Source organism: Podarcis melisellensis, assembly GCF_964234715.1.
Source record: "Podarcis melisellensis genome assembly, chromosome: 14".
NCBI classification, from domain to species: Eukaryota; Metazoa; Chordata; class Lepidosauria; order Squamata; family Lacertidae; genus Podarcis; species Podarcis melisellensis.
This window is the reverse complement of record NC_138546.1, coordinates 26,012,537-26,034,048: the sequence shown is the minus strand read 5'-3', so window position 1 is coordinate 26,034,048 and position 21,512 is coordinate 26,012,537. Positions and strand designations below refer to the sequence as shown.

General features: G+C 47.5%; 1 protein-coding gene and 1 long non-coding RNA gene across 6 annotated transcripts in view; one reads left to right on the top strand and one right to left on the bottom strand.

The window, feature by feature from the left end:
* Window positions 1-21,512, top strand: part of LOC309356999 — a 401,715-nt gene that overhangs the window by 245,706 nt on the left and 134,497 nt on the right. The gene's annotated exons all lie outside the window — the stretch shown is intronic.
* The window catches only part of UACA (uveal autoantigen with coiled-coil domains and ankyrin repeats), a 49,555-nt gene continuing 34,710 nt past the window's right edge, over window positions 6,668-21,512 (bottom strand). For 3 of the 5 annotated variants that reach the window (XM_081888390.1, XM_081888392.1, XM_081888394.1), the window contains exons 9-19: window positions 21,096-21,136; window positions 20,276-20,365; window positions 18,465-18,572; window positions 18,207-18,239; window positions 17,475-17,573; window positions 16,861-16,897; window positions 15,829-15,881; window positions 12,205-14,931; window positions 10,849-11,001; window positions 9,827-9,892; window positions 6,668-9,313 (exon numbers count right to left, since the gene is read on the bottom strand). In XM_081888390.1, the coding sequence (XP_081744516.1) occupies window positions 9,242-9,313; window positions 9,827-9,892; window positions 10,849-11,001; window positions 12,205-14,931; window positions 15,829-15,881; window positions 16,861-16,897; window positions 17,475-17,573; window positions 18,207-18,239; window positions 18,465-18,572; window positions 20,276-20,365; window positions 21,096-21,136 (3,479 nt within the window). In that variant the 3' untranslated portion in view covers window positions 6,668-9,241. The remainder of the gene's footprint in view (window positions 9,314-9,826; window positions 9,893-10,848; window positions 11,002-12,204; window positions 14,932-15,828; window positions 15,882-16,860; window positions 16,898-17,474; window positions 17,574-18,206; window positions 18,240-18,464; window positions 18,573-20,275; window positions 20,366-21,095; window positions 21,137-21,512) is intronic. The other 2 variants (XM_081888393.1, XM_081888391.1) reach the window with 2 other exon arrangements.

Below are 21,512 nucleotides of genomic sequence, written 5' to 3'. Positions count from 1 at the left end.
TGTTATTGCAAAAATGCACTTTTTGTTTATGCTACTGCCTAGGGAACAAATTTATTTTTAAGGTGCAGGTTATAAATTATGTATAGTAAATAAAGAAAGAAATCAGGTTGGTCACTCTGGGAAACGGGATATTCTTTCCCTCTCTCATATTTGAGCTATATTGTATCTTTTTAAAAATAAAATAAAAATAGTATTACATCCCAATGAGTTTTAAAAGGATGTTCCCTAATTTGACAGGGAGATATTAAGGGGTGCCATTATATAAATGATGACTTCATTCATGTTTGGCAGAAGTGCTATGTGATTAGCTATTTCAGAAAGAATCCTGTTATAATCGCTTTCTTCTGTCATCAAGGAGATTATAGGGTAAATTTGATAATGAGTCCTTGAGTTCTAGGAAAAGATCTCTTGCAGGTAACTTCTTAATAGCAGGAAACGACAGAACAAAAATAAGTTGAATGACTGGTGGCGCTGGGGACAGGGGGAGAAGGTGGGATTGGTATATTATATTACCTAATTAGCGTTAAAGTTCTTAAATGCACCTGGAAAGGAAAGGTAGGAAGAGCCCATCAGTGGGGAAGAAAAGTGGAAACTTTTGATCGTAACCAATACCTACTCAGAGCAGCCTCACTGGTAATCTGGTGAGCCAGTGTGGTGTAGTGGTTAAGAGTGGTAGACTCGTAATCTGGTGAACCGGGTTCGCTTCCCCACTCCTCCACATGCAGCTGCTGGGTGACCTTGGGCCAGTCACACTTCTCTGAAGTCTCTCGGCCCCACTCACCTCATAGAGTGTTTGTTGTGGGGGAGGAAGGGAAAGGAGAATGTTAGCCGCTTTGAGACTCCTTCGGGTAGTGATAAAGCGGGATATCAAATCCAAATCCAATCAATGGGCAAGTCAGTAAGTGCACTGATTTCAAGGGGCTTACTCCGAGCGTGACTTACAATGCAATCCCATGTATGAATCATTAGAAGAAAACTGAACTGTTAAATGAAAGCTAGCATGGTGTAGAGGTTAGTGTGTTGGACTAGGACCTCGGAGGCCTGGGTTCAAATCCCCACTCAGCCGCAAAGCTCACTAGGTGACCTTGGGCCAGTCACTTCCTCTCAGCCCTAAGGTAAAGGTAAAGGACCCCTGGTGCAGCACTCATCTCGCTTTCAGGCGAAGAGGGCTGGTGCTTGTCCGCGGACAGCTTTCCAGGTCATGTGGCCGGCATGACTAAACCGCTACTAGCGCATGGAGGACCGTGAAGAATGCCTGAGTGCACAGAAATGCCGTTTACCTTCTTGCTGCAGCAGTACCTATTAATAATAATAATAATAATAATAATAATAATAATAATAATAATAAATTTTATTTATATCCCGCCCTCCCCAGCCGAAGCCGGGCTCAGGGCGGCTAACAACAATCAAATAATCAAACAGTCAAATAATCACACATTCTAAAAATATTTCATTATAAAAATTAATTAAAATCAAATTGATGGCAACCAATTAAGCAAAATTCTGTGCAGGTTGCCAGAGGAGGGAGTCAGGCTGCGCCCTGACCATATCTACTTGCATCGGTATGCTTTTGAACTGCTAGGTTGGCAGAAGCTGGGACAGAGCAACGGGAGCTCACCACCATCGAGCAGATTTGAACCACTGACCTTCTGATCGGCAAGCCCAAGAGGCTCAGCGGTTAAGACCACAGTGCCACCTGCGTCCCTTTCTCAGCCTTAGTCTACCTCACAGGGGTTGTTGTTGTGGGAATTAAATGAGGAGGGGGTGTAACCACGTACACCACCTTGAGAAAGGTTTAAATGCAAATACAGTCGTACCTTGGGTTAAGTACTTAATTCGTTCCAGAGGTCCGTTCTTAACCTGAAACTGTTCTTAACCTGAAGCACCACTTTAGCTAATGGGGCCTTCTGCTGCGCCGCCGGAGCACGATTTCTGTTCTCATCCTGAAGCAAAGTTCTTAACCTGAGGTAATATTTCTGGGTTAGCGGAGTCTGTAACCTGAAGCGTATGTAACCTGAAGCATATTTAACCTGAGGTAAAAGGTAAAAGGTAAAGGTCGGGACGCAGGTGGCGCTGTGGGTTAAAGCCTCAGCGCCTAGGACTTGCCGATCGAAAGGTCGGCGGTTCGAATCCCTGCGGCGGGGTGCGCTCCCGCTGCTCGGTCCCAGCGCCTGCCAACCTAGCAGTTCGAAAGCACCTCCGGGTGCAAGTAGATAAATAGGGACCACTTACCAGCGGGAAGGTAAACGGCGTTTCCGTGTGCGGCTCTGGCTCGCCAGAGCAGCGATGTCACGCTGGTCACGTGACCCGGAAGTGTCTCCGGACAGCGCTGGCCCCTGGCCTCTTAAGTGAGATGGGCGCACAACCCCAGAGTCTGTCAAGACTGGCCCGTATGGGCAGGGGTACCTTTACCTTTACCTTTTTAAAAGGTAAAGGTAAAGGGACCCCTGAACATTAGGTATGCAAGGCTTCTTTTCCCTTGGGTTTCATAGTATTGCAACCATATCAAATCAATTGGAACTGGATCTTTTGGATTTTAAAGTTTGGGGTTTTGAAATCTAATATTGAGGAATATCACTTGGACACGAAGGGAAAACAAATGCCAAATCCTCTTGTGGGATCAACAGGGATCCTGGAGATTGATCTGCAGTCTCTCTCAGACTGTCCCAGGCAAGTGATTGTGCTGCTAAATCATTCCCTTTGGGAATGGAAGTAGACAGAGGAGCAAGTGGACCCAGCAGAAGCACTTGGGCTGGTCCTGTATTCCAGTGATGCTCAGGCTCTCTTTTCCCTGGTACATCTTTCCTCCCATTTCCCCTTTCCCTGTTTCAATGTAGAAACACTGACCTCTGCTGGCCATCACATGTTCTTGCTCTGTTATCAATCCCTCTTGTTCAATTCCCCCCCACTTTGAACTGGCAACTGCAATTTTTTTCCTACAAGGGTCATTGACCTTTCTGGGCCCAGGAACACATTTGCAAGACGGAGAAACTGTTGTGGGTGCTACACACACACACACACCAGCACTCCCCACGATCTATTCTATCAACTATCAGTATCACATCCCCCATGTAAGACTGAGGGCCAGGCACACTGATCTTCCCTATTTGCCTGCTTGGAAAAACAAACCATACAAGATTTTGCACAGAAATTGCCCAAGAGACGGGAAATTCCAAAGTCAGCTGAGAACATCATTTTGTAGGCCACCAGCTCTAACACATTGGGAACACGGGTGGCGCTGTGGTCTAAACCACTGAACCTACAGCTTGCCAATAGGAAGGTCGGCAGTTCGAATCCCCGTGACGAGGTGAGCTCCTGTTGCTCGGTCCCTGCTCCTGCCCACCTGGCAGTTCGAAAGCACGTCAAAGTGCAAGTAGATAAAGAGGTACCGCTCCGGCGGGAAGGTAAACAGCATTTCTGTGCACTGCTCTGGTTTTGCCAGAAGTGGCTTAGTCATGCTGGCCACATGACCGGGAAAAACTTTCTGTGGACAAACGCTGGCTCCCTCAGCCAGTAAAGTGAGACAAGTGCCGCAACCCGTCATTTGCGACTGGACTTAATGGTCAGGGGTCCTTTACCTTTACCTTTTTTAGCTCTAACACAGAGCCACCTCCACCGAGAGCTGTTTGGAAGCCTTGTTTTTGATGCTACTTGCCTGAGATAACAGATAACCACACACAACAACCAGGCAGGGATTGAAACTAACAGTTGCACATGTCCATAGTTGCAGGATGGCGTCTTCTTTTATACAAGATGAAAACCGAATTTGAATCCTTTATTTGGAGTCTTGTAGTTCTCAGTGTTCAGTTTCCAGATTTTGTTTCTAAGATGACTTTAAAGAAAAATACATCTTACTAATATTAAAGCAACACGGTTGAACAAAACTTGCTGAATTCAGTTGTTTGCTGTTTAGGCAGAGAGCTGCATTTGGGATCCCAGACAGCAGTGTGGGAAAATATTGAACAAGGAGTATATAATAACAAGTTTCCCCGCAAGCAAACCAAGAGGTTTGCTTCTAACTCTAGCATGAACTTAGCTTACATTGTCACCAAGATATTGCGGTCATTCTCTGGTGTAGACATGCATGGACAACTGGGCTACTCTTCAAAGGTGATGACTTCATAGGCAAAGAGCTTATAAGGAAGATAAATAACATAGAATCAAAATAGGAAGGGATACCAACCGTCAAACAGTTTTGACCGTCATAAAGTTCTTCCTAATGCTTAGTTGGAATCTCCTTTCTTGAGAGGAATGAATGCATTTGAGAAATAGTCCATGTTTTGAATATTCCCACACTGGCACTAGCTCGGGGCAAGGAGAGAGCAAGCCTGAAGAACAGGTTTAGTTACCAACCACCCCCCCTTCTCAAAACACACACTGAACTCTGGGCAATTAGACTACCTCCATTTCCATTCAAATACAAATTAAGCCAAGTTATCATCAAAGAGACGATGATGACAAGGATCAAAGCAAAGCAACAACTCTGGGAAAGATTAAAGAAAGTAAATGGAAAAGATTTTGAGAGAGATATTTAAAAGGCGTAAATGCAAATGATGAAGAGAAAGAGCAGGCCATTCAATTAACTGCGTGTTTGCACACCTCTCCCAGATCAGAGGGAGAAGATCCACTCTGTACTGATGAGAGCTTGCAGGGTGGTTAAAATAACATCTTACACTTAACACAGATCTAACAGCCTGGCAGCGAAAGCAGTTAAGAGGAATTATTTGGAAGAATCTTAAGACAGCCAACAGTTAGAATAAAGCCAGGCCAGATATGTGACGGTTTAACCCCAATGTGGCATATTTAAGAGTGAGCCTTAAAAAAAAAGACTTGCATAGGACCAGAGTTTAGTAGTTGGCACCTGCTTTGCCTACAGAAAAGTCCCAGGTTCAAAGATCCCAGGAATTTCAGGTTGTGCTGAGAAATGCCACCTGCATGGAATCTGGCTGAACTGGTACCAGTCAGTGTAGAAAGCACTATAAAAGGAAGTTTAGGTTGCTCTGTCTGTATTCCACTTGGATTCTGCAATGCTGAATTCTGTCACTAGGAGCCAGCGTTCACCCCTTTTCGCTTATGGAATGAAGCCACGATCCAAGTATTTTAGTGATGTTTCCATGGATCCCAGGCCCTAATACCAACCACTCCTCTCTGCACGTTAGGCTGCCTTCTCATAATGTTTAATGCAGAAGCTGTATTTCCTTTGCAAATCAGCTTTTGCATTTCTAGTGCACACAGACTCCCTCGTGCTTATTTATTGATCAAGCAAACCTAGGCCCCAGGGAGCTCTTGAATAGTAATATATATATATTAAATAAGGTGAACAGCAACATCCAAGTGTTCCCACACAGGTTGACTGCTGAATGCAACAACTTTCATCTGATGAAAACTGCTTGCCAGAAACCTCACATTTCCATGACTGCCCACAGCTGTTTTCCAGCCTCAGCTGGGAAGGTGCCTTCCACAACCCAGGGTAGAATTGGGGCTGGCACAGGTGAAGCCTAAAGCACAGCAACCAGATACTTTTCTGTGGCCAGGGTAAGGCCAGAAATCCAGAAGACACCTCATGTTTACACCTCAGGCCTGGCCCATCCAGAGACTTCACACTGCTGGCCAATGACTGCTTTTGCACAGTGGGTTCCTTCTACACCTTGAGAAGATGGGACACCTGGGCATGGACAGCCTGGTGTAACTCACTTAGGAAAGGTCCCAGCCTCAGGCCAGCAGATTCTTCTCACTTAAGCCCCAAAGGTTTCCAGTGAAATATGCCTGAAGGAGTGTCTTCACCCCCATCGTTCTACCCAGACACTGAGGTCCAGCACCAAGGGCCTTCTGGCGGTTCCCTCACTGTGAGAAGCCACATTACAGGGAACCAGGCAGAGGGCCTTCTCTGTAGTGGCACCCGCCCTGTGGAACGCCCTCCCATCAGATGTCAAGGAAATAAACAACTAGCTGACTTTTAGAAGACATCTGAAGGCAGCCCTGTTTAGGGAAGCTTTTAATGTTTGATGTATTATGGTATTTTAATATTTTGTTGGAAGCCGCCCAGAGTGGCTGGGGAAGCCCAGCTAGATAGGCAAGGTATAAATAATAAATTAATATTATTATTAAATGCTACCAAAGGAATTGCTATGGGAACCACTGAATACTAGGTCGAGACATTCCAGCCTCAAAAGACACAAAGGCACTTAAAATAAATAAATCTTAAGGCTTCTAAAATCTTTGCAGATCAGCTTTCTTTGGAGTATTTAGGTATTTTTATGTTGCTTTTCTAAATTCAGTTTTTCGGTAAGCTTAATCCCATTATGCTAAAACAGTTGGAGGCAGCAATGCTTCTGAATGCCAGTTTCTGGAGAGCACAGGAAGGGAGAGGGCTCTTGTGCTTGGCGATTCTGCTTGTGGGTTTCCCACTGGGGCATCTGGTTGGCTACTGTGAGACTAGGATGCTGAACTAGATTTCCTAATTCAGTAGACTCTTATGTGTTGGATATTTTATGGTATTTCAATATTTCATTTTAAGCCACTCTGAAGTGCAGAGAATAAATCTCCTCCTCATCTTCATATGCCAATGCTCTGTGGTTCTTCATTTCTTCTCCCAAATCCACAGTCAAACTCGCTTCCCCCAAGCAGCCCATAGTCTCAGTGAGGGATAGGAAACACTCAGCAACAATAACACAGAAGATAAAACTTTATTGATATGTAGTGTGGGAGAGAGAATAAAAATACACAAAATGCCTCCCAGAAAAAAGGAGAGTTACAATACCCAAACTGTCAGGATTAGTATATCAAAACCAATCAGTTACTGTCCAGTTGTTTTTGGTAAAGAAAATACTGCTGCTAAGAGCACGAAGAACACTTGGTGAACTGGGTTCCCCCACCCCAGGGCCCTTCTTCAGAAAGAGGCAGTGACTGGTAGTTAAGAGCAGGGTGTGTTCACTGATGTCCTCTGCAGATTCTGAAGTCCTGCCCCAAGGCTACCCAGTTAATGTTCATGCCCTTCTGGGGAGTTCAGGACATAACACACCCCTTTTGGCCTCTCAGTGGAGATGGCCAGCTCTGCAACAAGGAGACAATCCTGCCCCTAGGAAGGGCGGCTTATGCTTGCAAGCCAATTAATGATGTTGAGAGTCAAGTGCCTGCTATCTGCAAATATGGAAAGTGAAGGCAACTGTGCTTGACTTGCTTCATGGTTGGAGGCACTGGTTTCTCAAGCATGTGCAACATGTGCTAAGAGGCAAGGCAACCTGCAGCAAGCTCTGCCTCCAGGAATGGATGTCAGGTGGGAATGGTGGAGCAAGGAGACACCACCCTGTGGGAGTAAGCAACGGCGCATGCGCTCTGCCTGAACAGTTTCCCAGCAGCAAGCAAGTTTGCCTGGAGATTATTCCCAGCTCTGCAAAGTACAACCGCCAAACTGGCATTTCTCTAAAACAACCCCCTTTTAAATATTTTTTCCGTTTCTTCTTCCAGCAACCCAGGATTCAACGTTTCCGCTTTCAGAATTATTGCACATTTACTTAAAACAAACTATCAAGCCTTGTAGTGTTTATTTGTTGAAACAAACACACACACTAAGCTGAGTTACACCTCTCATCCTACCTACACTTCTCCCTGCATAAATAAAAGCCACCGTAGTGATTTATTGTACATAAATTTACAAAACAATAGTATTTAAAACGGAAGAAAGCATCTTAAGTCACTACGAAATTGAATGTCAGTCAAATCCAGCTCGTGGGGAGGCTTGTTGAGTGATCTACACTTTTTGCATATAGAGAGAAAAGGTCTAGGGGCTCAATCCAACCAAGTCATACTCAGAGCAGACCCACCAGAGTTAATTGACTTCAACGAGTCCACTATGAATACATGACTGGATGAATACAAGCTCCTTCAGGCACAACACCCACCAGGGACATTATCTTGCACCCGGGGATGTCCAAAAGGATCACTGGGCTTTGCATGAGAACATGCGATTCTCATGGACTTGTTCCCTAGGAAGGTTGGCTGGGAGGTGCTGGCAGCCACTCCAAGAGACACAGGTGACACTAGCCAGCTAGCTGCCAGGCCAAAGGGCAGGGGCCACACAATTTTCACAGAGAAACCAGTACATGGAGGAAAATTTGCTTGCTCCTATGTGAAGCTGCAACCACCAGTGGTCACCTTTCCAGGAGAGGCTGCCTCTTTCCTTGGCACGAGGTTCAATGAGCCTTTTCAAGCTCAGCCATTGGTAATAACAAGTGACCCCTCCCTCCCAGCTTGCAAAAGACAGCTGGGCCAAATACACTTGGAGTAAAAAAGCAAATGGGATCACAAGGTCATCTTAAAAAGCAGGAGGCACGTGTGTTCGTCTCCTTGTTTTTGCAAATGTTTGCTCTGAGTTCTCTCTTTTTTCCCCCTGACACCACTACACCTTTTTTTAATTGCAGGAAATGTCCTTTGCTTCTGAAAACAAGACGGAGAATTCTCTAAAACAAACGTGAGGCTGCTGCATTTCAAGATAAGGCAATAGCTTTTCATTCATGTCTTCCTCAGCCCTGCTGCTCTTGAAACTATGCGTAAATCAGTAACAAAGAATCTGTGAAAAAATATCTCTTATAAAAAACACGCAAAACCGTTTGTAGGAGATGGGTTTTTTTGCTCATGAAGACAGAACTAGAAAGGCACGACTCCTCCTTACAATGATTTAAGAAGATGCAACTCGGCCAGCCAAGCTGCAATGATTCGGAGCGTGGCCCTTGCAGCCTCCTTGACCGCTTGTTTCGCCTGACTGGGCTAGAAATACAGTCAACCTGATACAGACCCCGAAAAATCGCCCCTGGGTAAAATCCATTCGGAAAAGAAGAAGAGTTACAAGATTTTGGCCACACTGACTTGGTTTGGGGCCCCCACTTTTGTTCACACTTTGCAGTCGAGTGAGAGTGGGTTTTGTTTGGACAGGAAATGAGCAAAGAGGGGTTTTCTTTCCCGATGTTTTATAACATTTGCGTTGTCAATCCGACATTCAGAAGAACTTTGCTTTTGTCATCATTTTGACTACCCAGATATCTAAACCGCAGGCATTTCACCTTTCAAATTCTAAGTTTAGTAGGCAAACAATTAATAGCCCCTTTGCTTTGTTTAAAAAATCAAGACTGTGTAAATATAGCCCTTTTTTCTGGATCAAAGCAGGAAGGAAGGTGTGCTTTCACAGCTGTAGGCGCCTTCAGACCAACAGCATGACACCCCCTTCCCACCCCGACCCCCACCCCTAACAAACAAGCCCTTGCCGCATGCGGATGATCTGGAGTAAGGCAGCTTGGACGTCTTCATCCATGTGACCCTGAAAAACAAAGAGGAGAGCTGCAGAAAACACGGCAGAACTTGGAACTTTTCGGTGACTTTTCAGTTGCAGTGACAAAACCTGTAGATCCCAAGTGGGTGAATTTTGTTATTGTGTTACTATCTTCCTTAGTGAGTTGTGCAAACTGCTATTCTGAATAATGCTTTTTCTAGGGTAGGGCAGCACTGGGGATGAGTTTATGGAACCAAGGAGGAGCTTGCCCCAAAAGCTTTGGGAACTACTGTCCTAAATTATTCACTGGCTCTGGTTGATCACAGAAGGGAGCAGTGGGTAGCGAGAGACGTCCTGCCAACCCCAGTAAGCTGTTCCTACTGAGTAAGAGAAACTGTGGCGGAACAAACAACACAGGCAAGCTGTGGAACATGCCCCCCACCCATCCATGCTGCCTCCCTTGAAGATTTATCTAAGGCAGGTTCAGCAGGCATCAGTCAAAAAGGTTGCCAAAAGATCACCGTCCAACACAGCAGGCGGCAGCACAAGCAGAACACGTACCTGCACAGCACTGAGAAGGTGCGTCCGATATATTGAGATGACCTCCTGGTGCTGCCTCTCAGCATCCTAGGATAAAAAAACACACCTGGTCATTCTCCGGAGTTACATTCTCAAAGTTTAGTCTGCTTCGCTAGCCGCCTTGGGGAAGGGCTGTGGTTTACGGCAGGCAGAAGGTCCCCAGCTTAATCGCAACGGCAGCTCCAGGTAAGGGTGGGAGAGACTGCCTGCCAGAAACCCTGGAGAGCCACTGCTGCCAGTCAGTGTAGACAATACTGGGCTAGGTGGGCTGATGGTCTGACTCCATCAGGCAGTCTCCCATATTTCCTAGTCTTGGAGAGAGGCACAGTATTACAGGGATGCTGGCACCCTACTTCTAAGGCCAACAAAAAACCCTTCATTTCCTAAGACGCCATGCCAGGCATTGAGCTGGGAAGCAGAGCTCACGCCATCCGTTCTGCTCTATCAGGCCTCCTCTCCCCTCAACTGCCATCTGGGGGCAGCCATTGCCTCAGACTGCTGCCGTGGGAGAGCTTTGCTGATTGCCCAGCTCCATCAAGCACCTCCTGCCCCTGAACTGTGCCAGCCAGCCATTATAGGAACAACTGTTCAGAAACTGGTGCCAGAGTTCAGGGTTTTTGTTTTCCTCTTCCCTCCGTGTTCCTTTTCCCTTGTGTGTCATTTATTTTTTAGACAGTAAGCCTGCAGGTAGGGACTGTCTCGCTTTGACTTTATGTAAGGCTGAAGAGTCAGGAACAAAGGTTCTAAGTAAATGCATAATAAATAAATTGCCCACACACTTTCCAGTTTAGCTTTGCAACCGCAAAGAACAGAAAAAACTTTCTTTAAAAAATGGAAGCAAAGGTTATTTGACCTTAAACTGTTTGCCAGCATCATGCAAGACCACAGCTCAAGGATGGTCACCACACCCAGATCTGCTGTCCTCGCCTCGCCCCCAAGCACCAGAACCCTGATCAATGAGAGAAGTTTCAGCTACCACCTGACGGCTGCAGTTCACTACTTACGGCCAGCTGCTGCTGAAGGGTTTTCACCTGCGCCTGGAGCACTTCGACCTGCTGGCTCTGTCGCTTTGTGGGGAGGCCGCTGTTGTACGTAAGCTGAGAGAGACCGTTAAGGGCCTGTTTTAGCCGCTCCACATCATTAAGTAGCTCAGTTATCTTCAAGAGAGACATTGCCAAAGTTCAAACCGTAAGCCTTTCCTCTGCGGTTCCTCAGCAACATCTACTACAGGGATGGGGAGCTTGTGGCCTGACAGATATTTGGATGACTACAACTCTCAACATCCCTGACCACTGGCTGTGCTGGCTGCAGGGGCTGATGGGAGATGGAGTCCAGCAGCACCTGGAGAGCCACAGAGGTTTCCCATCCCAGACTTACACTTGTGTGATCAAAGCAAAAAAAGAGGTTGAAAGCTGCTTGCTTCCTACCTGTATTCTGCCCTGCCTGGAGCAGAGCCAAGCAAGCAACAGGAAGATCACCAAAACCATGGCCCTTTGCTGGGGGCTGGGGCTGAGGGGGGGACGGGACAATGTGCTATGATACCCCAAAGTCCCCAAAATTCAAGTCACCAGTTTGCAAGGAAACAAGGACTGTCTCGGGGCCAGGAGCTGTGCATGGATGCACATTGCAAAGGTCTATTGAGGAGGAAAAACCAGGCTTGTCAAAGCGCAGCACACACATTGTTTTGTCTGAGCTAGAGTGGCAAGAAGGTGGCTGTGCATGAAGCAGTTCAGAACTTCACTACTTCTATTATCATTATTAATCTGCTCTTCCCCACCACAGAACACAGGCTGGTGCACAATACGATAAATGCAAGACGGCAAAAATAACTAAAATATGGATAATTTAAAACATGGGCTTTTGAACTAACCAACAGGAAAGATGCCCGTTTTGAATTCCCAATGAGCTGAAAGCCACAGGCAGCACCTCATCAGATCAACCAGCTCTGCAGGTCTGCCTCTCATGCAAGGAAATCATGTCTGAATCCATTTCCAATGCAGCTTAAAGGGTGCAGCCCACCCCCACTTCAACCAATCAGCCTGCATTTAGCTTCCAAGTTGATTTGGGCAGGATTCGGAGGTTGTCTGCATCTACTACAGGACCACCTTCACTAGCCACAGCCGGCATGGCCGTACATCCCTGGGGCTGATGGGAGTTGCAGTCCAAAACACTCAGAAGGCCTAGTCTGGCAAAGGCTGCAGTGCAGCAGTTCTTCCAGGCCTACCTGCTCCCCCAGCTAATGTCAGAAGCTAGTCCAAGCGCTGCCTCTCCCACCAAGAGATTCATTATCCTCTGCTTTGTGCCTTATATGATGCAAGCCGGCCTTTAGCCTACTGAGTCCGCCCCCGTGCCCAACTCACCTTGTTGTCTTTGGCTTCCACTTGCTTTGCGGACTCCTGGATCCTTTTCTGCAGCTCTGCGATGGTGCTCAGGGACTTGTCGCACCTCTCCTTCTGGTCCTTGATCTCCTGCTCAATGCTGAAGTTCCTGGACTGCAGGGGCTCCTTCTTGTCCTTGGGGGGCGCCTCCTCCATCCTGGCTTGCTGGGCTGCCTCCAGCTTCCGGCTGAGCTCGGCCAGCTTCTCGGCCATGCTGCCTACTTGCCCTTCCAGCTTGCTCTTCACCATCTTGTGCTCCGCCATCCCAACCACCTCTCGGCTCTCCAGCTCCCACAAGGCTTCTTTAGCGTTCTGGATTTCAGACTGCAGCTTGGCAACCTTCTCTGCCCTCTCCTGGCTCTCTCCCTCCTTCTCTCTTAAGGCGGATTTCGCGGCAGATGCTTCCCTCTCCAAGCCTTCCTTGATGCGGAGGTGCTCAGCTAGAGGCACAGAGGCGGCCTTGAGATCCGCCATCTCCTGCTGCAGCTCCTGGGATTTCTGCAGCTCCTGCTGGCAGCTGGCCTCCTTGCTGCTCAGCTCCCCTTTCAGCTCTTCGATGGTGCGACCGAGCTGCCTCTCCAGGGCTTCCACCTGCTCCAATGGGACGTATTGGCCGTGGAGGCGGCTCTCTGCTTCGCGGGCCTCGGAGCGTTGCCGGGCGCTCTCCTCCTGAAGCCGCTCCTTCTCGCACTGGATCTCGGCAAACTTCTGCTGCAGCTCGCACAACTGCTTGTTGAGGCCGTCCATCTTGCTGGCAAACATGCGCTCCATTTCGTGCGACTTCTCTGCCAGGACATAGTTCTGCTGCAAGTCGTTCTGGACGCTCAGGAGCCTGGCCTTCAGCTTCTCGTTCTCCTGGCTGTATTTCTTGCCTTCCTCCTCTCTCTCTCGGCGCTGCTCCTTCTCCTTCTGCAACTGGCTCCTCAGTTCTTTCACTGTCTCCTCAAAGCAGCGCTCCTTCTCTTCGAAACTGGCAAGGGGGGCATATTTGGACTTGATGCATTCCTGGATCATGTCAAGCTCCTTCTTCTGGGCCTTGATCTCAGCATGCAACTGGGCCACCTCCTCTTGCTTTGCCTGGTATTTTGCCTGCAATTCGGAACTGTTCTCCTGCAGCTCCTGAATGTTTTTGTGGAGGGCGGCGACTTTTGCCTCATGCTCCCGTGCGTTTATGTATTCGCCTCCTTGCACTTGGCTTTGCAGCATTCGCAGCTTCCTCTTCAGGGTCCCGTTCTCATCGCTCACCCTCACAAACTCTTGCTTGACACTTTCCATTTTGTCCTTCAGCTCCAACAGCTCTTGGCCCGTCCTTTCGAGAGTGCTGTTCAGCACTGCCTTGACCTCCTCATGAGTAGCCACCGGCACATACTGCTCTTCCATGGTCTCTTGAAGAGTGGCATTTTTGGACGCAAATTCAGATGCCTTGGCTTGCTGCTCCCTGTACTTTTGGCTGAGCTCGGCGAGTTGCCGCTCCAGGCTGGCCGTGGTTAGCTTCAAGGCTCCTGTCTCCTTCTCGTGCTTCTCCCGGGGGATGTAAGCCGCCTGGAGCTGGCCAACCGTCTCCTTCAAGCGGAGATTTTCCGCCAGCAGCTTCTCCGCCTCTGCGCTGTGCTTCTGACACTTCTCTCTGCTCTCCGCCAGCTTCTTGTTCAGCTCCCCAACCGTGACGTCGCTCGCCCGCTTCACCTCCTCGCTGATCTTCAAAGGCACGTACTGGCTCTTCATCTCGCTCCGGAGGGCCTCCACTTGCTGCTTCAGCAGGCTGTGGTCTGCCTTGGCCTTCTCCGCCTCCGCCTGCCAGGCCTGGTTCTGGTGCTTCAGCTCCGCCTGCACTCGCTCCAGCTCCCTGGCCTTCTGCTCATACCTGACCTTGAGCTGCTTGTGCTCCTCTGGCCTCACATACTGGGCAAACTGGCCTCTCTGACCCTCCAGCTCCGCCCTCAGCCCCTGAGCCTCCGCGCGCAGCTTCTGCCGCTCTGCCTCCGCCTCTGCCAACCTCCGTGCCTTCTCCTCCACTTCGCCTGAGAGCGAGCTCTTCACTTTCTCTAGCTTCTCCGCCAGCTTGGCCGCCGCCTCCTTCAGCTGACCCTCTGCCTCGCAGGCCCTCCTCTCCCGTTTCTCATGCTCCACCTTCAACATGCTCAGCTCCCTCTGCAGTTTCTTGTTGTCGTCCACCAGCCTGGCCTCGTCCCTGCGGAACTCCTCCACCAACAGCTCGTTCTGCTTCAGCTGGTTCCTCAGCTTGCCCACCTCAGCTGAGGCCCCCTCGTACTTGGCCTTGGTGTCCTTCAGCTGCTCCTTCAGCTCCTCCACCGCCTTGCTGCCGGTGGCCGCCGCCTCGCTTGTCAGGTGGTCCTTCAGGGCGAGGAAGTGCGTCTGCATCTGCTTCACTTTCCCTTCCGAGTCAAACATCCTCTTCTGCACATCCTTCAAGGCATCTTCCAGCTGCTTGATCTGCTGGTCTGACTCCTGCTTTGTTCTCTCACACTCCGCTGCCAGCGCTTTGCACTCTGCCACCTTGTGGGAGAGCTCCAGCTGCAGCCTGCTCACCTCCCCTCGGGCCGCGTCGTAGCAGCTCCTCAGGTTGCCCAGCTCCCGTTTCAGAGCTTCTGCCTCGGAGGCAGCAGGAGACAGGCTTGGGCTCAGGAGCTCCAGGGGCCTCACCATGGATCTACTCTGGAGGGCAGCTGGCGCTGAGGCAGGGGCCTGCTAGAAAACAAGGAGACGGACTTCTTAAGACTCCAGAGAGGGGCTTCTACCAACACACACACACACACACACACACACCTCTTTAACTAGCTTTTATGTAGGGCAGCATTTCCCAAACCTGGGTCTCCAGCTGTTTTTGGACTACAATTCCCATCATTCCTGACCACTGGTGTTGCGAGCTAGGGATGATGGGAGTTGTAGTCCAAAAACAGCTGGAGACCCATGTTTGGGAAACACGGATGTATGGCATTAGAGCTTCCCTACAGCTCAATGGCAGAGTACATGTGTCTTGTGTACGGAAGGCCCAGGCCCATTCTCCAACATCTCCAGTTGAAAGGTAAGTAGATCTCAGATAAGTGGGCTGCACAAAGCCTCTGGGGGGTCACTGCCATTTGACATTAGGGATACGGAGCAGACAGACAATAGGCTCATCCAGGAAGATCCTTAAGGGCTTCCTCTGCTCCATTAACACATTTTGACTGTTTAATGGATCTGTCACGGATCACAGTAACCGAGTTACTAAGCTGAGGGCAGAAGCTCAATTTATCTTGCTAATGGGGCAATTGCAACAAGCCTCCCGCTTTCCGCTGATTCCCAGCCAAATAAGTGTGACATCCAAGTAATGGATGAGCCTGTTGTTCATTTCGCTGGCTCTGCCGGAGGACAGTTGCTGGCCCACACCTTCCATTTCTGTGTAGAACACAGCAAGGCTCCCACAGGAGAAGGGACACGGAGCAACTGGACACCATGACGGCATTGTGGAGCCCCAAGAGACGGCCCAGTGACCAGGTGCACCAAGGGCATTTTAACATGCTCAACATCATAGGAAAAGTAGCCACATTGCAGATGCCCACATGGCATTCCCAAATGCACGAATGAGCCAACAAATTGGAGTACCTGTGGTTCTGCAGAATACATGGAACCCTGCTTCAGCAAAACATCTTCTTTCCCTACAGAAAGACAAAATAAAGAGCTTGTTCAATCTAACCTGACAAAGTACAAATCTGCTATATGTTTAGAAGGTGGAACTCAGCCTGCTCTATTAAAAGTTAAACAGACAGCTGCTTCCTGCAAGGCCCTGTAGCCAGGAGATGAGGAGCTGGGATGTCATAGAAAGCAGGGACACCCCCACTGCTGAAGGTCAAGGGAACCAGGCCTCAGGGCAGCATCTATGGAAAGGGAATGGAGAGGCAAGAGAAGCACAGAGGCTGGAGGACCACAGAGCAGCAGGCTGATTGGGGCCAACCAAAACTATAAATCTCTCTGGTCCTGAAAGCACAAGATCTAAGGCAAGGTGGGGGATCTCTTTCAGCTCAAGGGTCACATTGGCAACCGTGTGGGTGGGGCCAGAGGAAAAAGCAGGTGGGCAACAGATGTAGATGACTTTTGTACTGTCTGTTGGCTGCATTCCACCCGCACAAAAGTCAATAGATTTACTCACTAACACACACATCCCTCTCCAACCCAATCCAAACAAGCAAGAGGAATCATCTCAGACCAAGGTCACCTCCCAGCCAGACAAAAGCACTTGAGGAGGGGGCAGAGCAGTGCCAGGGAGGGGTGTGGCTTGGGTCAAAGAGGTGTGGCCAGAGGAGAGAGATGGCCTAAGGAGAGCCCTGTGAGCGAGGCAGAGAGGCCTGGACAGCCACATTCAATCCCTAGGTCTGAGGTTCTCCATTCCTGCTCTATATCATCATTATTATTAAATTTATGAATGGGACATATGTCCCAAGGTGATTTACACACAGGGCAGCTTACAACATTAACAGATATGGTCAATGAACTTTATAGCCCTGCTGCTTCCGTATGTCCCCAAATTACCCACTTTCACGTGACTGCCACAACTGCAGATAGAAGGGCACAAAAACTCCACAATGTTAGCGCTCGATTCCCTTTCTAAACGAGGTATCAAGGAACAGCAATACTCACTGTTACCAAAACTGTTTCCAGATCCCCCGTGGTCACCCTGAAATCAAAACACACAGACTTTGGTTCAGAGAGATAACAGATTAACCGTTCACAAGGGTTCAGGTTTTCAGAATGAAACTATTTTTTTCATAGTCTTAATCCACAGAGAACTTTCCTGAAATGGATATGATATTTAGTACCTTCACGGAATAACAGAATTGTAGAGTTGGGAGGGATCCTGAGGGTAATCTAGTCCAACCCCCTGTAATGCAGAAATCTCAACTAAAGCATGCATGACTCATGGCCACTCAACCTCTCCTTAAAAAACAATCTTGCTCTATCTTCCACACGACAGACCTCCAGATATTTGAAGATGGGCAATATATCCCCTCCCCATCTTCTCTTCTCCAGGCTAAACATACCCAGCTCCTTCAACCATTCCTCATAAGGCTTAATTTCCAAACCCTGGATCATGGTCGCCCTCTTCTGCAGACCTTCCAGTAGAGTCTGTGCAAGAGTGGACTGAGCCCTTTACCTATAGCCTTGTCACCCATTAACACAGCTCCCAGTTCCTGCTAACTTAGTGGAGGGCTGCTTGAAACGGAAACTGGCTTCCCCACCAAAGGGTGACGTACCTCATAGAATCTCAGCTTTGACTTCAGAGCTTCAAGCATCCGTGAACTTTCTTCTTGCTGCTTCTCCTTTGCTGTCAGCAGCCTCCTGAGCTCATCTTTCTGAAAGTGAGCAACAAATCAACATGGAACGTACTGGTAATGTTTAAGCACTAAGAAATATGAATATGGAAATCCTGCAGGACAGAAACATGAGACTTTCCAGCCTACCGTTGCTTACAGAAAAATAGGAAGCTGTTTTATATAGAGTAATATAGGAGAACCATTGGTCCATCTAGCTCAGTGCTGCCTACACTGACTGGCAGCAGCTGCTCTCCTGGATTTCAAGCAGGAGTCTCTCTCAACTCTACCTGGAAATGCTGTCAGAGGTGAACCTGGGACGTTCTGCATCTAAGACAGATGCTCTACCCCTGAGCTGCAGTCCTTCCCCTGTAGATCTGATCCATGCACACAAGCATACCCTCCTTTCTGGATTCAGCCTGCAAGGAAGGTTAGCCCCCATGACTCTTGCACTGGCTTTAGGGAGTGGTATGAGCAGATCTTATGGTGGGTACGGTGGATGCCAAACATGTTATCAGAACTGACCCCAAAAGCAAAGTTCCCTTCCTTCCTTTTTCATTTCAAATCAAATGTTCAGTTGTTGTTTAAGAGAGATGGAAGAATTTTTTCCCTCAGATTCAGATTTCTCAACAAATAAGTTTAGGGTGGGGAAAAATAAAGATTTTTTTTCTTTACCTCGCTTTCGAGATCATCTGCGACCATTTGCTCCTGCAAATAACAGAAACAGCCATTGGAATTGTATCTTGATTTATATTGTTATATAACATTGTCAGCAGGAAACCTGGCCAACCTCATTCAGTATCCCAGTCTGTAAAATGGGGATAAAGGCAAACAAATGCACCATAAACCCATGAACACACCAGCCCATAAATGCACCAGATCACCCTGGAAGGGCCCTCTGAGCTGCTGTCATTGCAAACTGTGTTCCATTACCTCGTTCAGCTGCAGCTGCAGACCATTGATTCTGTCCAATAGAATCCGGTGCTCCTGCTGGATCTCCCTTAGCCTGCCTTTCAAGTCTTCATTCTCTCTTTCTAATTCCTTAAAACAGGGGACATTTTAAAACTGAGATCAGTTATCTCCTGCAGCATTAAAGCAACTGATGGATAAAATTAGGGAAATGGAGCAATTCCAATTTTAATGCGCACCTCCCAAATTCACATACTCCCTTACCAAAAACACAGCTATCCTCCGAAATATACACTTCTCTGCATTCTGTGACGCAAGTTTACTTGCAAGATCACCTTACCCCATATAAACTCACTCAACCACTTTGATCTGCAGAACCGGCACTGTTACAGGTGCCACCTGTTCTGCATTTTTAAGAACTCCATCTTTAAGTGTGGCAGCACCTACACGCTGGACCTCCCTGCCTATTGACATCAGCTATGTGCCTTCACTGTAATCTTTCCGGTGCCTGCTAAAAGCATTTATACACAAGGCCAGGTGTTTAGAAAGCTGGTGCAACTTTGTCTGTTTTTAGTTCATTGTTATTTGAACTTTCTGAAAGTCTAAAAATTTTCTTAATGCTTCTTACTGATAATTTTATTGATTTTTTACAAACCACTTTTAAGTTTTTTTCTTTTTACAATCAAGCGGTGTATAATTTTTTTAAAGAAAGAAAAGTCTCCAGTCGATCAGTGCATACAGAAAAGTACATATTAGGGAAAACAACTTACAAAAATGCTTTATATTAAGGTGAATTGCTTGCAAAGATCTGTATATTAAGAGAAACACACATGAACCCTCATGCAGACTTTTTAAAAAATTAATAAACTAATGTGGAAAATGGGGCAAACTGAACAAGACAACTGCTACTGACGTATTTGTCCACCCCTAGATGTAACAAATCAAAGTAAATTCTAACAACAACCACTAGTGGGCACCCTTCCTAAATATGGCAGGTGGCCAGTAACAGCCCTCTTTCCTTATCCACATACTTAAGAGGCCATCAGCACTTCAAACCGCTGCTTATCTCCAGCCTGTCAACAGCTGAAAAACCAGCTCTTAGAGATGCTTAAAGTGTTTTTCCTCTGACTTGGATATGCCAGACACTGAACTGCTCAGCCCACACACCACAGACAGATGTGCTTAGCTCAAAAAACAGGCAGCTTTTCTTACACTCAAACAAAAAAAAAGGGGGGGAAGCTATCATGGTAACCAGTAATGGACCATGCCAAGCATGTCTTCATATTTCATAGAGCAGCCTTCCCGAACCCAATGCCCTCTAGATATTTTGGACTGTAATTCCCATCATCCCTGGCTGTGCTGGCTCAGGCTGATGGGAGTTGTAGTCCAAAACATCTGGAGGGAACCAGGTTGGGGAAGGCTGGACCAGTTAAAGCTACAAACAACATGAGAAGGGTAGGAGGAGAAACAAGACAGCACCGAAATGGGTCCTCATCCAGATCTCACATTCTCACTTAATTTTCTCCAAGCGAGCATTTGTACTATGCAAACAAGAACCTAAACAGCCACGTTTTGCTCAGAGTAGACCTACTGAAATGGACCTAAGCTAGCCATCGCCATAGATTTCAATGGGTCTGCTCTGAATGGGACATCCATGAGGATCCCAGCACAGCTCATTTACATTTACTTGTTCCTATCATCCATTTAGCATTTGTGCCACACCTCTGCAACTTTGAAAAGAACCTGAAAAGCTGGAATCCCACACTTCTTTCAGCGTTTTCTCAAACCTGCTCGCTTGAGAGCATCCCACACAAAGCCCAAATATCTCCCTTCACCTGTACATTCCGGTGTTCCTTCTGATGCGTCTTGAAGCTCATGTCCTCTAAGGCATTTGGTTGACTCCATTTTGGCAGCATGTTGGTCACCTGTTGTGCAGCATTGAAACACAGAATTGTCAGAGGAAGTAAGAGACGCGTATGAACTGTGCTAGCAAAAGCAGCAGAGGTGTAAGAGATCCATCAGTCACATTAATCTCAGAAAGCTATCGAGTCTTGGAGGCAAACAGCAGCCCAGAAGGTGGCGAAGATGGCAGGCCTTGCTCATTTTGAGGAGGCTGACAAACATACCCAGACGCTTACATCTTTTCCTGAGGCCCTTCTCCAGGTCCTGCCTCTGAAGGAGACTCAGAGGGTGATGACAAAGGAGGGGGCCTTTTCAGTTGTGGCTCCCCATCTGTGGAATGCTCTCCTCAGCAAGGTCTGCCTGCCACCTTCGTTGACATCTTTTCAGCACCAAGTAAAGACTTATCTTCTTTCCCAGGCTTTTAATGGACTAAGATGAAGTTGTTTTGCTACTTGTGTGCTGCCAAAGCTTTCTCTGGTGGCTATAGGGATTGGTTTGTGCTGTTTTCATAGTGTAATATATTCATATTTATCCTTTAATTGTGCTTTAAGTCACTTGGAGACCTTCCGGTAACAAGCAACTAACAAGTGAAATCATATTATTATAATTAGCATCATTAGGGATGGATGAGAGGTCAATAAGGCAAGACTTTTCCTAGAAAGCAGAAACTCCCCCGAATAAATATTCAGTAGGCAGGACCTATCTTGGTTATGAACTTGCAACAACACATATGAAAATATGCAGAATCCTCACCTTGAGATGAGCCTGTCCTTTCTTCATGACTTCGTAACTTGCTAAAAAAAAAGAAAATAATAATTTGTTTTCTGTTTAGACATTCCAAGCAGATGATTAGACAAAATGCAACACTCTTTCCACGGGAGTCCATTCCACTGTCAACAGCTCTTACTATCAGAAAGTTCTTCCTAATGTGTGGTCAGAATCTGCTTTCTTGTAATTTCAATCCATTGGTTCGGGCCCTATCCTTCAGAGCAGCAGAAAACAAGTTTGTTCCATCCTCCATGTAACAGGCTTTCAGATGTTTCAAGATAGCTACCACATTGTGTCACAGTACGATCCCCAACAATGGGTAGCGATTGAGTGCAGACTGTCACAAAGAGAGATCCCAATGGCCAGTCTCCAGCCTATCACAAATAAAACTCAAAAGCTGTC